Below are 14,151 nucleotides of genomic sequence, written 5' to 3'. Positions count from 1 at the left end.
CCACTAAATTAACGAAACAATAAGTACAGTTTTGCATTAAAGGAACATTAAAATGAAACTTCTCCCAATATGACTTAGGGTCCGTTTGGCACATCCTTTTGAAAAGACTTTCTTGTATATCTGACAGTCAAAAGACACATTAAGCTTTTGACATAAGATTTGGGCACCCCAAAGACAGTTCAGCAGTGCATTTGCCCACATCTTTCCATGTGAAGTTAAAACGCAAAAGACATGGGAAACTTTATTTGAAACTTCCCAAAATCAGCCCGAAATGGGCTGTTTGTCTTTTTGACAGTCTTGGCAAACAGATCTTCTGCAAGCCAAATATGAATAAACCAAAAATCAGTTTCTCAACTTGTAAAACAGGCCTTTAGCAATAAGGGCATCTTACTTTTGGCAGCTGATTTGAAAATCACTTAAAGAGAAGAATTTATCAATACATAAGCATACAAAATGGTATGATGGAGCAAATGCTGATACAAAATAGTATCAATACATATGCATACAAAAGAATTTATCACTTTTCCAGTTGAACTAGAGAAACGCCACAAAAGTATTAGGGCCTCTTACTTTTGGCAGCTGACTCGTTTCTCTTAATAAGATGAAAAACAAAAGCACCTTTCTATTCATAAGATGAAATTACTCACCAATAATTTCACAACTATTCAGTTATTCTTGATCAAATGATTAAGCGACACCCATAATGGAATTAATTGCATATAGAGGCAAATATGCATATTGCTCAAAGAAAAGCAATTTTTGGTTCAAAAGGTACAAACATCCTTTCACCAAATTTCAGTTAAAACCTAATATAACAGTTGTTAAGAATTAAGAAGAAATGTCAATTTCCCTTGACTTTCCTTCCAGTTAGAGGAGAATCCCAACCTTAATTAATCTTCATCCTCGTTGAAATCAGAATCATCTGCAGCATCATCATCATCATCTTCATCGGACTCTGATTCGCTGCTAATCACATACTTTGCCTTCCCCCTGTTCACCCTCTGTGGCCTTGGCCTTGCGGGCACCACTTCACTCAGTTCTGCAGAATCAGTGGAAGCAGAAGAGGTTCCTGTTTGTTGTTCTTCGCTTCCCATGGGAGAAATGTCTCCAACCATTCCACCGACTCTTCCCAGCACGGAACCGCTCTTCTTGTTGAACGGGGAGGCCCTCATCTTCCTCACTTTCTTCTCCGGCGACACCCCGGCATTTTCAGCGGGCTTCAGCAGGTCTGTTATTTTCTTTTGGCCCAAAACGGACGTCTGCTTGTTCGCTACTCCTCTCTTCTTAGTTGCAGCTGCCGCCTTGCCATTTGCAGATGGTTTTCTCCCTCCTCTCCCTCCTTTGGGGGCTTCTTCCACCTCCGGCTCAAAATCTTCGTCACTGACAATCTCTCCTATACTTTCTTCTCGTATGGTCTGTACGTCCATGCCATCATCATCATCTGAGATCTCTGTGTAGCTTGAAGGTTGCTTCTGTGCAGCAGCTCTTTTGCTTGGTTCTTTCTTCTTTGCTGGTACTTTGGCCACTTCAGTTTCCATTACTGCCAAGGAAGAAACCAAACAACAGCAAATTAACACAGAACACAAAACCAGTGGACGATCATTATATAAAAGATAATGCGATGAAAATAAGATTACCTGCCGATTGCTCAGGTGAAGAATCTAAATTATATGCAGCAAGTCTTTCTTTAAGCTCGATCACATCTACGTCGTCCTCATCACTGTCAACTAGTCTCATATTGTCCTGCTGGAAGGCATACAAAAAACAGTATTTATAAACAGACCGAGGATTAAAAGACCGAGAAGCTATTGGGATTATTAAAAGAATTCAAATAAACAAACCTTCTTAGCAGGAGCTTTTCTCGGACGTCCTCCTCTGCCTTTGGGTTTCACCACCTCAGGAACTGTTATCATCGGAAAAGATGATAACTCAGCAATGCTAATAATATACTTATAGATTGATACACATTGTGGCAAAACACCCTCGATTTGGGCATACCTGTCTCCATTGCAGAACCTACGGACGATGCTGCTACAGACTCAGTCACAGTCTCCGAAGTGCTGGGCTTCTTTGCATTCGTCTTTCTTGGGTTTTTGGGTGCCTGTCTGGAAGCCTTCATACCAGCTTCACTCATGACCCTGTTTTTCAATTCCTTTCTTGCTTCCTCTGCTTGGGCGTCATTCTTGTCTTGTTCCTAAATTATTAAGGGAAAAAAAAATTAGACAAATGACATCCATGATCAATAGAGATAGTCTCAAAGTGGCAAACATTTCAGGACATACATCAAGTTCCTTCTCTAGTGCATCGAGATCTTTCATCCACAAAGAATTTGGAGTTGCCTTTCTCAGTTCCTCAACTTCATGGTTGAGCTTATCCCTGTCAGAACAGAGCTCTTGAACCTTCTCCAGTGTCAGGGTTCCAATTGCCATTGATAGCAGATATTCATAATCACTAGCCCGCACACCTCTGCTGCTGACAACCTCTGAATTTTCTTCATTTTCTTCTGCATCTTCATTGGCACCAGCTACTGCAGCTTCAACAGCCTTAGTTTTCTTTGGGAATGGAGTGAATCCTTTCTGCTGCAGCTCAAGGAACAAATCGGCTCTCTTCCTGTTGCTGACAATGATCTCTCCTTTCACAACTCCAAGTATGAACCTGACCTTGTTATCCAGTTTAAGTAGATCTAATTCAAGATTGTCCAATAGTGTTTTCTGCAAGAGTTTTTATTTTGGAATCAGGAATCAACGATATTTCTTTCAAAAAGTAACAAAGAAACAGAAGAAAAAAATGCTGCCAAACATACCTTCCTCTTCTCGTAGAATTCAAGCCTCAAATGAAAGAACTCCTCAAGAACTGCAAACATATAAAAGAGAAAATGCATGTCATAATGAGAATGCATAAACGTGACTTAAGAAAAACTGGGGAACAATAATATATTAAGATTCTTACTCTGTTCTGGATTGTCATATTTCTTTATTGTGCCTTTCGGATCAAACAAGTGCATGTTGCTTGTACTGATTGTAGTGATTAGCTTGAATTTCTTCATCAAACCCTCTTGCTTGGCCATCATCAAGTTCTCCTCAGATAAGATAATTTCGAAGTGTACTGTTGTGTCATCATTGTGCTCCTTATAATCCTGAAAGCAGTAAAGCTCACCATGAGCATGACTCTCTTCATGCAATACCCATTAATTAATACTGGGTAATTATGTTGGAACTTTACCTTGATAAATGGCTCCTTGATTTTATCATTCCCTGTCATTATTGACTCCAGGAACTCTTTATAATCCTGAGTCCACCTACGAATTGGTAACTCTGTAATTCTGAGTGTTGTTTCATTGATTTCTTCTATGATCCCACTGACAGTGTAGCTCGACCCAGCTTCCTTTGTTGCTGTTTTCTCAATTAGTCCCTTGAAACTTTTGTACCAGGGGTCCATCGGCTCCATTGGTTCACCATTCAACAAGCGCTTTATATTTGCAACAATATCTCTTGGGTTATAGTTGGGAATATAGGAACTCCAACCAGTTCCAATTCCTTCACTTCCATTGACTAGAACCGTAGGTATAATCGGCATGTACCTGGATGTTAAGAAAAGAATTAACATTTAGATGATTCCTTCAATCTAAATTACCTAACCTCTTCAATCTAGAACCCTAGGCATAATTGGCATGTACTTGAATTTTAAAAAAGTAATAACATTTACAAGAATACTTACCAAGTGGGTTCAATTGATTGCCCATCCTCATTCAAGTAGTCAAGGAGGATATCATCATCTTTGGGAAAGAGGAATCTTGTGATGGGAGATAGTCGAGTGTAGATATACCTTGCACTTGCATGGTCTTTGCCACCCTGCGATGGACGAGATACTTCAGGAAACTAAAATGGAGGTTTTAACTTCAAGTTTATCTTTTCTAGTTTATACAAACCTGGTGCCGTGTTCCAAATTGTCCATTTGGTTGGAAAAGGTTTATGTTGTTACTGCCTACATAATCTTGTGCCATACCAATAATGGTACTCATGAGACTCTGTTCACCATGATGGTAAGCTGAATGCTCAGATACATAACCAGAGAACTGAGCAACCTTGGCTTCTTTGATAAGGTTCCTCTTGAAAGCACAGAAAAGAATCTTCCTTTGGCCTGGTTTAAGGCCATCCACCATAGAGGGGATTGATCTTTGCAAATCCGCCATGGAAAACAATATAAGCTCCTTGTTGACAAAGTCACTGTACTTGATGAGCTTTTCCTTTTGATCAAGGTAAGTACCAGGCTGCAGAGCAAGAACCAAGAAAGCACCATCAGAAATTTTGTCTATGATATTATTTTCTTGTTGGCAACAGTTCACTAGTCTACCATTAAAAATTTTGAATTTCTCTCTACAATTTCCCTACCTCAAATTGCCGGAGCCAGTTTTTCCTTGCTTCAATCTTCTTTTTACTGAATGCAAGCTCAATTGCATCTCCATCCTGGTCATCTACCCACAAAAAATCTTTCTTGTGCTTGTGAAGATCTTTGAAGTATTCCTTCCCTTCCTTTGATGTGCTTGTTCCCAACCCCTGTGGCCAGGGCCAAACATTGATTAGCACAACCAATAATATAGTCTATACTACGCTAAAGATAATCTAGTTGAACACTTTCCTCTTAATTTTCACAGACAAACCTTATAGTACTTGATACTCCATCCACTGGCATTTCCCCCCAAGCTTTCCTTCCATGATTCATACTCAGGCATGGAATAGAAAGACAGGACCTTTCCATTTTTGTGAGTCGCCTGTACCAGAATTAAGAGTGTTGTACAGCATAAGTTATTTGCTCGTCTTCACCAAACACAATAACGTCAGGCCAAACCACCATAGCTGGTAAATGCTAACCTTCACAATAGGTGTTATGAACTCCACTAGAAAGGAAGGAATCCTGAGAAGAGATGGCCAGAATGAGTGGATAAAATTAATGAGTAGTCCCTTGATGTGAGATCCATCATGATCCTGCAACAACAAAGAAATAAGAGGCTTTATTATTCAAATGATAGCATGCAAAGCATGAAAAGAGCCATTCTCGATATGCAGTTGCAGACAAAGTAAAGAAGCTGGGAGATGTTAGGATCTAACCTGATCAGTCATTATCATCAAATGACCATATCTGAGTGACTTGACACTGTCATACTCCTTTCCATGCTGCAAACCAAGGATCTGTTTGATGTTCTGGATTTCAGCATTATCCATGATCTGCTTGTGCGTTGCTTCCCTCACGTTCAGCAATTTGCCTCTCAATGGGAATACACCATAGTTGTTTCGTCCAACAACTGAGATTCCAGCCATCTGAAGATAGTCCACTCAGTACAAGCTTTCCACAAACCTAATTCAGTAAAATTCATCTTAAGATGAACTACTAGTTAACTTACTGCAAGAGCCTTGGCTGAATCTCCCTCTGTCAAGATTAAGGTACATTTTTCAGAGTTTCTTCCACCAGCATCATTAGCATCCTCGAGCTTAGTAATGCCTGTGATCCTCTGTCTCTTTGCTCCATCAGTTTTTTTAAGATCCTTGCTCTGCTTGAAATCTGCCCATGATAGTAGATTTTCCACTACTCCAGACTTGGCCACTGCAAGATAGATGGCATTAGCAACATGCATATTTTTATGTTCCATATGATGCTGAATTCAATTGAGGATCCAAACCTTTTTTAAGGAATTCCTGTGAGAGTTCACATTTTGATCCGAAACTGCTCTGACGAGTTGTCAATGTTTCTTTGGTCTGAGAATCAAAGGCAGGGTTGTCAATGAGAGAATTGACGAAGACCCATAAATGGTTTTTTACAGTATGGGCCTTGAGGTTGGCATTCTTGTTCTTCTTGTTAACTATTGTCATCACATGGTTCGTGATCTGGTTTGTAACATAGTCGACATGAGTCCCGCCCTTGATGGTTGCAATTCCATTCACAAAGCTGACCTGAGGGAAGTATAAATCCAGCCCATTCAAACGTGTAAATCCCAAAAGTCTAACTTCTAACAAACATAACTTTGTAAATAATCAACATTTGCATAATTACCTGTTGGAACTGTCCTTCACTCAGACTCACGCAGACCTCCCATCTTTCACTAACTTTCTCAGTGATCCTGATAGAAACGGAACCAGATTATTAAGTTTAAACTGAAAAAATAAGTGACAATTTAAGAGGGTTGGTTCAGACTTTCTTGAAGACAAACCTTGGGAGAGGCTCCGGTCTGGATTTAGAGGCAGATTGAAGGTAGAGGTTGACATAATCAAGGAATGATTTCACTGGCACCCGCTGCCCATTTAACTCGACCTTGACCGTCTTACCAAGACATCCCGCTAAGTCAATGACACGCTTTTTCATCAGTGCGACCACATCATCTTCAAGATGGGTCAAGTTGAATTTAGCTAAGTCAGGCTTAAATGTAACCTTGGTCCAGTTCTCGCTCCCCTTGCATTTGGTTATGGCGGGCTCTGATTTCTTCCCCATGTTATTAGAGAATACCTTCATGAAAAGAGAAAACCTTATGCAATTTTACAGACTAGAAATCCTTCTTATGAGTAAGATTTTGCTTTAAATCGTAAATGGGAAACCAAAGGAAGTAAAACAGGCATAAAGTCTGAGAGCAAGTAAGATGAATTTATCAAAAACAACCCTAGAAACGCTGGCGAATTCATCAGTAATGCCCCAACCAAGAAGTAAATCAAACACAGGCATAAAGCCTAAAATCATCAAGAGAAACATGAGACTAAACTCAAGAAACCAAGAAAACGAATCAAGAAAAACATTAGAAGTCAAGATCCAACAAATAATTCCTGAAACCACAAAAAACGTACCTGTTTGTACTTCTTTTGCCTCTTCCCATCGGCAGTCTCGATGATAAATTCGGTTGAAAAGATGTTGGTGAGCTTCGCACCATATCCGTTCCTCCCACCGGTCGTCTTCTTCACCGTATCGTCGTAGTTACTGCTGGTCAAGAGATGCCCAAAGATCAACTCCGGCACGTACACCCCTTCCTCCTGGTGGATCTCGACGGGGACACCATCCCCATTGTTGTACACACTGATACAGTTCTGTTCAGCGTCGATAACCACCTTGACGGAATCCATGGACGGGTCCCGCTGCTTGTTATCGGCGGCGTTGACGAGGATCTCATCGAAGATTTTGTAGAGGCCGGGAACATAGGTGACGGGGCGGTGCACCATCTCACCACCGTCGTACACCCAGAGGGTCTGGGTATGCTTCTCGATGGATCCAACATAGGTGTCTGGCCGGAGGAGGATGTGCTCGAGTTGGGACTTCTTCTGGTAGGTTTCTTCGATGGTTTTGCCGGACCCTACCAAGGGTCGGGAGCTGGGGACATTGGCGATGTTGCTTGTCTGTAAGGGGAGCTTCCTTTCTAGGGCCATGGTGGTAGGGAGCTGGTGAGGAAGACACAGAGGTTGTGTCGGTGAGAGATGGAGGAGAGCGAAGAGAAGAGGAAATGAACGGAGAAATGCGGAGAGAAGAATCTTATACCAAGGACAGAGAGAGAAGAGGGTCTGCTTCTTAACTTCAAACGGTCAAGTTATCTGGATTTGAATTTGAACTAGGCGGGATATAAAAGGACGGTGGGGATGGATTGGGGGTGATCGGACGATTGTAGGATGGGCTTGAAAGTTGAAAGTTGAATCCGTGATGTACTAATGTTCATTTTTTATGGTTTTCACTTTCCATCGATAAAAGCCCCTGAAGTTGCTGAATATTAAATAATAGACCAGTAATCCTGAATCCTGAGTTGATTGGGCAGCTGTAGCTGTAGCTGCAGTCGACCGCGCTTAACTGACGATGTGTCTTTATGTAGTGCCCGTCTGGGAGGGCTTTCAGACAGCGGCTTTGGGCTTTACAAGGTGGTCGCCATGTGAAAAGGCTAGAAGCAAAGCCAAACTTGGTGAAATTTGGAAAGCCGAAATATATGCTTTTAACTCAGAGGTTGTTTGGAATTGGGGTAGGGATCTGCTACCAACATTACGCTATCAACACTGACCCAACAAGCCATTGCAGCCTCACATCGGGATCATCTTACATCTCCTTTATCATTCATGGAAAGATGCAATAGATGTACGGCTGCAATGGTCAGTAGGGACAGGATTAATAGCGGGTGTTGGTAGCTGATTTGAACCCTCATGATGCCGTTTTTTAGAAAAATGGTGCCACATCAAATCCAGCTTGACATGGTCGTTTTTCTTTTAGAAATCGGCTATTTGGTTGATGCATTTTTTGAAAGTCAACAATGCGTGCAGATTAAATCACAAAAGGGGTGATATGGAAAATGTTAAAAGCTTTGTTTCTTGTATCAGTCGACCATTGCCCCCTACTGTTGTATGATGTGGCACCTACAAGGATACGAGATGCAATCCAATGTGGCAATAATTCAAACTGATATGGTGATTCGCATCGGATCCATAGTTTTGTAAGCCCAATAATTCAACTGTGGTCATTTTTTCATTTAATGTTTGTACTTTATTTATTTGCAAAATCGAGAAAGATAATAATTACAACCGTTTATGACAATTAGGCGCCACTAGGCACCATATCATCATAACAATGCAAATACCGAAGTCATCTTTTGTTATTCTCGATATGTACAGAAGAGTATGAGAGGGGAATTGTTGAAGTAACGTCTATATTGCAACGTTTGTTGAATAAATGCCCATGTTCCAAACATCTGCATCGTCTGTCCCCTAGGGACAAAAATTTTCTGTCCCAACCAATCTAATCAGAATAGGTCGCCTTCACCATCTTAATTTGAAACTGATGGAAAAAAGACTCTAACAGCAAGATAGATGCCAAAACTTATGAAAAACAATTAATCGAAGCTAAATATCCTCTCCGCTGCTCTCTTTCCCTCCCTCCCCACCACCCCCATCACCCTCATGGACATCAAGAGCATGAGAAACCCTTCCACCACTGCCATATTGCCGTAAAAACCCTGCAACTGAGTAATTGCCATCTTGCTATTGAGCTGCAATGGAGCCGCATCAGAAGTTAAAGACGACCTTGCAATGGAGCCGCATCAGGAATTTACCCAAATTCTATATGGACAATCATAACCTCTTTATTGTAATATATGATATTTAGATTGATAACAATATAACTCAAGTTGTCCACACTTCATTTCTTATAGATAAACACTATATTTAGTAAAAGAACAATTAAAGTGTAAAAGGAAAATCCTTAGGCCACATTTGTTTGAGGTGGAAAATTGAACAGGGTAAACTCTACACCCTAGTTCGATTTTACACATGTTTGAAAAGAGTGTAATTTTATATCGTAAATCGGTGTAAAATTCATTTTTGAATTTTCTTTACATCGATAATCGATGTAAAATATACATCGAAATTAAGGATGTAATACTAAAACTCATAGACTTCTATCATGCTCTTCTGACCCTAACGTCTCTTTCTTCCTCTCTGTTTTAACCATCGTTTCTTCTCTCGCTGGTGCTGATGCGTCTCCGTCAAACATCCAATATGAGATTTCGGCACCGGCGAAGCTTTTATTGGCATTGGTGATTTTGGCAACTGAGTGGGTGTCCTCTCCACCACTGACCCTTCAACTTTCCCAATAATAGAAATCCTCTTTGTCCCCAGCAGCGAAGCCCTCTCTCACCTCCCCAACTCTCTCCCTCCCGACTTCTACACACGAATGAAGTTGGCCTGAAACCGGATGCTGCAACTTGTTATAGTGGTGGATCTGAACCTAGGGCGACAGCGGAAAAACCCAATCCGATCTCCCGCAATCGGATTTCTCTCTCTCTCTCTCTCCTTTTCTTTCTCTATTCCATTACTTGTAGTGGCAGATTTGAACCCACCTTCGACCATTCTCTCTCCATCTATTTCTCTTTCGTTCTCTCTCTTTCTCTCTTCTCCTCCTTTTTCTTCTTCTTCTTCCTCTGCTTCCCTCCTCCTCTATTCTATTTTTTTGAATTGCTGAAATCACCTGAAGAGACTATAGATCGTCTTCTCCTTCAAGACGAACGCAGAACAACAGTCCTTCCTCTTTCTTCACTTTGATCTTCACCTCCCTAAAACCATCACTTAAAATCTATTTCGTTTTCTGAGCAAGTAGAACAGTGACCACATGAAACTTCTCCTGATAGCACGATCCCCTATTGCAGCAACAAACTCAGGCCTATATTCGAACAAAACCAGCGACGGCACGGCAACGCTCTCAGCACTCCCTATTCTATGTCAACTACAATAGCTCTCATCTCAGCTTTCATCTTCAACCTATTCTATGTCGACGCTCTCGTTGAATGCAATGTAGTACAATCTTTAACTATTAGTGTAATTTTGTAAATAATATATTTAAAAAAGAAAATAAATTATTTAATATATTTAAAAAATCAATAATTTAGTATATATACTTTTGGAAATTTCCCAAGAGTCAACATTCAATATATCATTTTGATCATTTTTACCAGCAAATTAGACATTGGATTTTCCCGTGCATCGCGCGGGTTCCCTACTTGTGTACCAATAAATCGCTATCCAATATTCATTCAAACTTTTTATTAGTTTCTATAGACTCACCCTTATACTAGTGTTCCAAACTTGTTATGTCTATGGCTTTACCAAAAAAAAAAGGAAAAAATATAGAAATTATAAAAATTATTTTTTTCATATGTTTTAAATGATTTGTACTATAGGAAAGAACCATAAGATGGATCTATGAGTGGTCTATTGAATTAATTGATCTATCAATAATTTCTCTCAAAAATGAAAACTTTCATAGTTTTAAGTAAAAAAATTGAAAATTAAAAAAAATTATTTTATATATACTAAATGATTTTCATGGTAAGGAAGAGCTATAAGATGAACCTATTGGTGGTTTATCAAATTTGTCGATCCTAAAACAATTTAATGTGCCGTGGAATGAATTTTTAGTAGATTGGAAGCTTGAACATTGTTTGATGTATTATTATTAAAGGTATTGTATGACACCTGCATGTTCTAGACTGTTAAAGTCTTTCATTTTTGAAGTATTTATAACTTATTTTTGATAAATGAATATATTTATACTACGAGAAGAAAGAAATACAACTATTCAGGTCCAACCAAGAGGGAGGGGAATTCCCTCTTCCCTTAATATATTTTTACTATTAAACGGATTAAAAAAATGAAACCAAAGAAAGGGGATTCTTTCTTCCTCCACCCCAGTGATCTTTGTTAAAAGGTCATTTCATTGCCAAACTCTGTTCTTTCCCACCGTTATTGTGTCATGTCCGACCACATTCTAGCCGTCGTAGCTTGTATTAATTGCTTCCTCCATCTATACATAGTATCATGCTAGGCGATCTTGGTTGATAAGAATTATGATAGTAATGAATAACAAATCATTCCAGAAGCATAGGAGAGATTTGAATTAGATGCTATTAGGGGTGTCAATCACCGGTTTTGGATTGGATCCAAGTAGATCCAAACCTGGATTTGGATGGTTTATTATATTTTGTGGATTGGGCCAATCCAAAATAAATTGGTCCATGTTCTTATTGGTCTGAATTGTATCTAAATCAAAATTTCAATGATATGATCATGAGACCAAACCCTTGTCCAATTTGAAATTGATCAAATCTGAATTGTACCTAAACCAAAATTTCAATGATATGATCATGAGGCCAAACCCTTGTCCAGTTTGAAATTGATCAAAACTGAAGATGATATAAAATCACTTTTATGAAAGTATTTTTACAAAAACACTTTTATAAAAGTAATTTTATGAAAAGTACTTTTATGAAAGCACTTTTATAAAAGTATTTTATGAAAGTAAAGAACTTTTATAAAAGTGCTTTTACACGAAATCACTTTTACAAAAGAACATTTACAGAAGTACTTTTACGAAGGCACTTTTATGGAACTACTTTTATAAAACACTTTTACGAAAGCACTTTTCTGGAAGTACTTCTATATAAGCACTTTACCGAAAGCACTTTTATGAAAGCATGTTTATGGAATTACTTTTAAAAGTACTATTATAAAAGTGCTTTTAAAAGTACTTTTATGAAAGCACTTTTACAAATGTGTTTTTTCAATGCCACAATGGTATATTTTTGTAATTTTCAGTTTTTTATCATTTTAATATTTTTTTGTAACTTTTTTATATATTCTTAGACCTGGCAAAAAGTTGACCCAACCCGCGAACCCGACCCGATTCGATCCAAAAAATTGGGTTGGGTTGGATCATGGGTCAACCCGCTGACCCGATTGTCAAGTCTAATTGGGATTATTTAAGCATTGTTAGAAGTTTCTACTCTTTAATTTTTTCTATTCAGTCTTTACTTTTTATTGTTTACTCTTTAAATTGTTAAATGTTCAAGTTTTTTATTTTATATTTGGAATTTTAAGGTTACTTCTTTTAGTTTTGACATTTTTCATTTAAATTTTTTATTTTTTTTAATTTCAATTATTTTTTGGGACGACCTGAATTGACCCATGGGTCAACCCTAACCCGAATATTTAGAGTTAGGGTCTAGCATTTGACAACCCGACCCGAAATCAACATGAAGTACTTTGACCCAACCCAAACCCGACTCACCCAATCCAATTGCCAGGTCTATATATTCTGTTTTTTATATTTTCATTTGATTTGTATTGGATCCAATCCAGTCTATTTACATTTTAATGGATTGAATTGGATTTGGACTGGATTGTGTTCAGTCCATTTGTAAGTGGACTCACATTGAACTGGATCGGGTTAGACCAAATCCAGTCTAATTGACACCTCTAGATGCTACGAATTTTGCATTGGCCTTGTTAGTTCAATTCCACGAGCTTCATCCTTCTGCTATTATGGTCTTATGCTCAAGTGAAAGTGAAAGATGTGAAGGTATGTACAAGTATTGTTGCAGAGGAAGAACTGATAACCATGGTTTTCAAAATCGGATCGGATCGGACGGTCGGATTGGAAAAACTGGGAACCGGTCACCTGACCGGTTCCATTTTTTCTCAAAATCGTTGATTTTGGTCAGCAAATCATTGAATCGGCCGGTTAACCATTTGAACGGTTTTGACCGTTTTTTAATTTTTTAATTTTTTTTATTTTTGTCAGAACAAGCCAACCATTTCGACCCGGTAACTGAACCCCTGACCGATTTGATCGCCGAGTCGGTTTTAAAAACCATGCCGAGAACTATTACACAAGCAATAGAAAGATGAGTATCATGGTGAAAAAGAAACGGATATATTAAGAAATTGTCATCTTATAATAAGCATATATGTGAGGTTTGAATAAATGTATTCGTGTTCAATGCCTCAATCTTGGGAATGCTTATTTGAAAAATTAAAGTGTTCATGAGCATTTGGTGAAGAAGCACTTATCGTAAACAGGGACAGTATAGGCATTTTCTAACCACTTAAACTTTAGACTTTTCAAATAAGCACTTATTCTCAATAATAAACACTTATTTGGGCTTCTTAACAGAAATACCTAAAGACAATGTTACTGTTTTGGAATTTCTTGGACAGGCTGTTTGTAAAAGCCCCTTTACTTGGGAAACCCTCTAATCGTCTTTAGGTCATCCGATCTCACACATAGAAGGGCTCAGTGGAGACATTGTTCATGATATTAAACATGTGATTATCTTTGATTCTTCTGCCAGAGGTCACCATGTTTTTCTTCCGTTTACCTATGTTATTTATTTAAATTTTCTGTTTTTCTGCCAAATTTCCTGTTCAAACTCCAAAGCTATTGAGCTGTAAACTGAGTTTTGAATTATCTTTGTCATGGGTTGGCATCATTTCTATTGGTTTCGGATGATAAAATCTGATTAGGGTTTTGGTTGAGGAAGCACTCTAGAGATTCAGTTATAATTGAAAAACCTTACAAAGATGGTCCAATTAAGTCTTCTGATTTTTTTGGGATAAAGATTGAACAAATGATCTAAGGATAATAACCTCATGCGAGGTTTCATCCTCTGCTGAAATAATAATATGTGATGGAGCGCGATCCGGCCGGTCTTAGCTCTCAACGACCTTGCTTCTGAACGGGGTAGTAGGGAACCTGAAACAGAGGAGATGAGGAAGCTTCGGGGGGGGGGGGGGGGGGAACGCGGTGTAGCGGCTCCGAAGCTCAAGTTAGAATCCTTCAAAAGCAAGATAATACCAGATAGCGCAAAGT

At 38.9% G+C, this 14,151-nt stretch overlaps 1 protein-coding gene across 2 annotated transcripts; it reads right to left on the bottom strand.

The window, feature by feature from the left end:
• Positions 1-602: 602 nt before the first annotated feature.
• On the bottom strand, positions 603-7,529 carry LOC148872411 (DNA topoisomerase 2-like). Of its 2 annotated transcripts, none has more exons than XM_088972078.1 (19): positions 6,831-7,529; positions 6,206-6,498; positions 6,049-6,115; positions 5,678-5,948; positions 5,402-5,601; positions 5,109-5,318; positions 4,872-4,985; positions 4,661-4,771; positions 4,392-4,556; positions 3,929-4,270; positions 3,718-3,851; positions 3,223-3,580; positions 2,950-3,136; positions 2,804-2,853; positions 2,283-2,711; positions 1,999-2,194; positions 1,842-1,903; positions 1,638-1,746; positions 603-1,540 (listed from the first exon to the last, which is right to left on the bottom strand). In XM_088972078.1, exons 1-19 carry the CDS (start codon positions 7,401-7,403, stop codon positions 891-893), a joined length of 4,521 nt encoding a protein of 1,506 aa, XP_088828204.1. In that variant the 5' UTR covers positions 7,404-7,529; the 3' UTR covers positions 603-890. The 2 variants fall into 2 exon arrangements, with proteins under 2 accessions (XP_088828204.1, XP_088828205.1); XM_088972079.1 differs by having other exon boundaries at positions 1,638-1,743.
• Between the last annotated feature and the right edge of the window lie 6,622 nt (positions 7,530-14,151).

Source organism: Nelumbo lutea, chromosome 2 (assembly GCF_056320005.1).
Source record: "Nelumbo lutea isolate HS-2025 chromosome 2, American lotus-T2T, whole genome shotgun sequence".
NCBI classification, from domain to species: domain Eukaryota; kingdom Viridiplantae; phylum Streptophyta; class Magnoliopsida; order Proteales; family Nelumbonaceae; genus Nelumbo; species Nelumbo lutea.
This window is presented reverse-complemented; position numbering and strand designations above follow the sequence as displayed.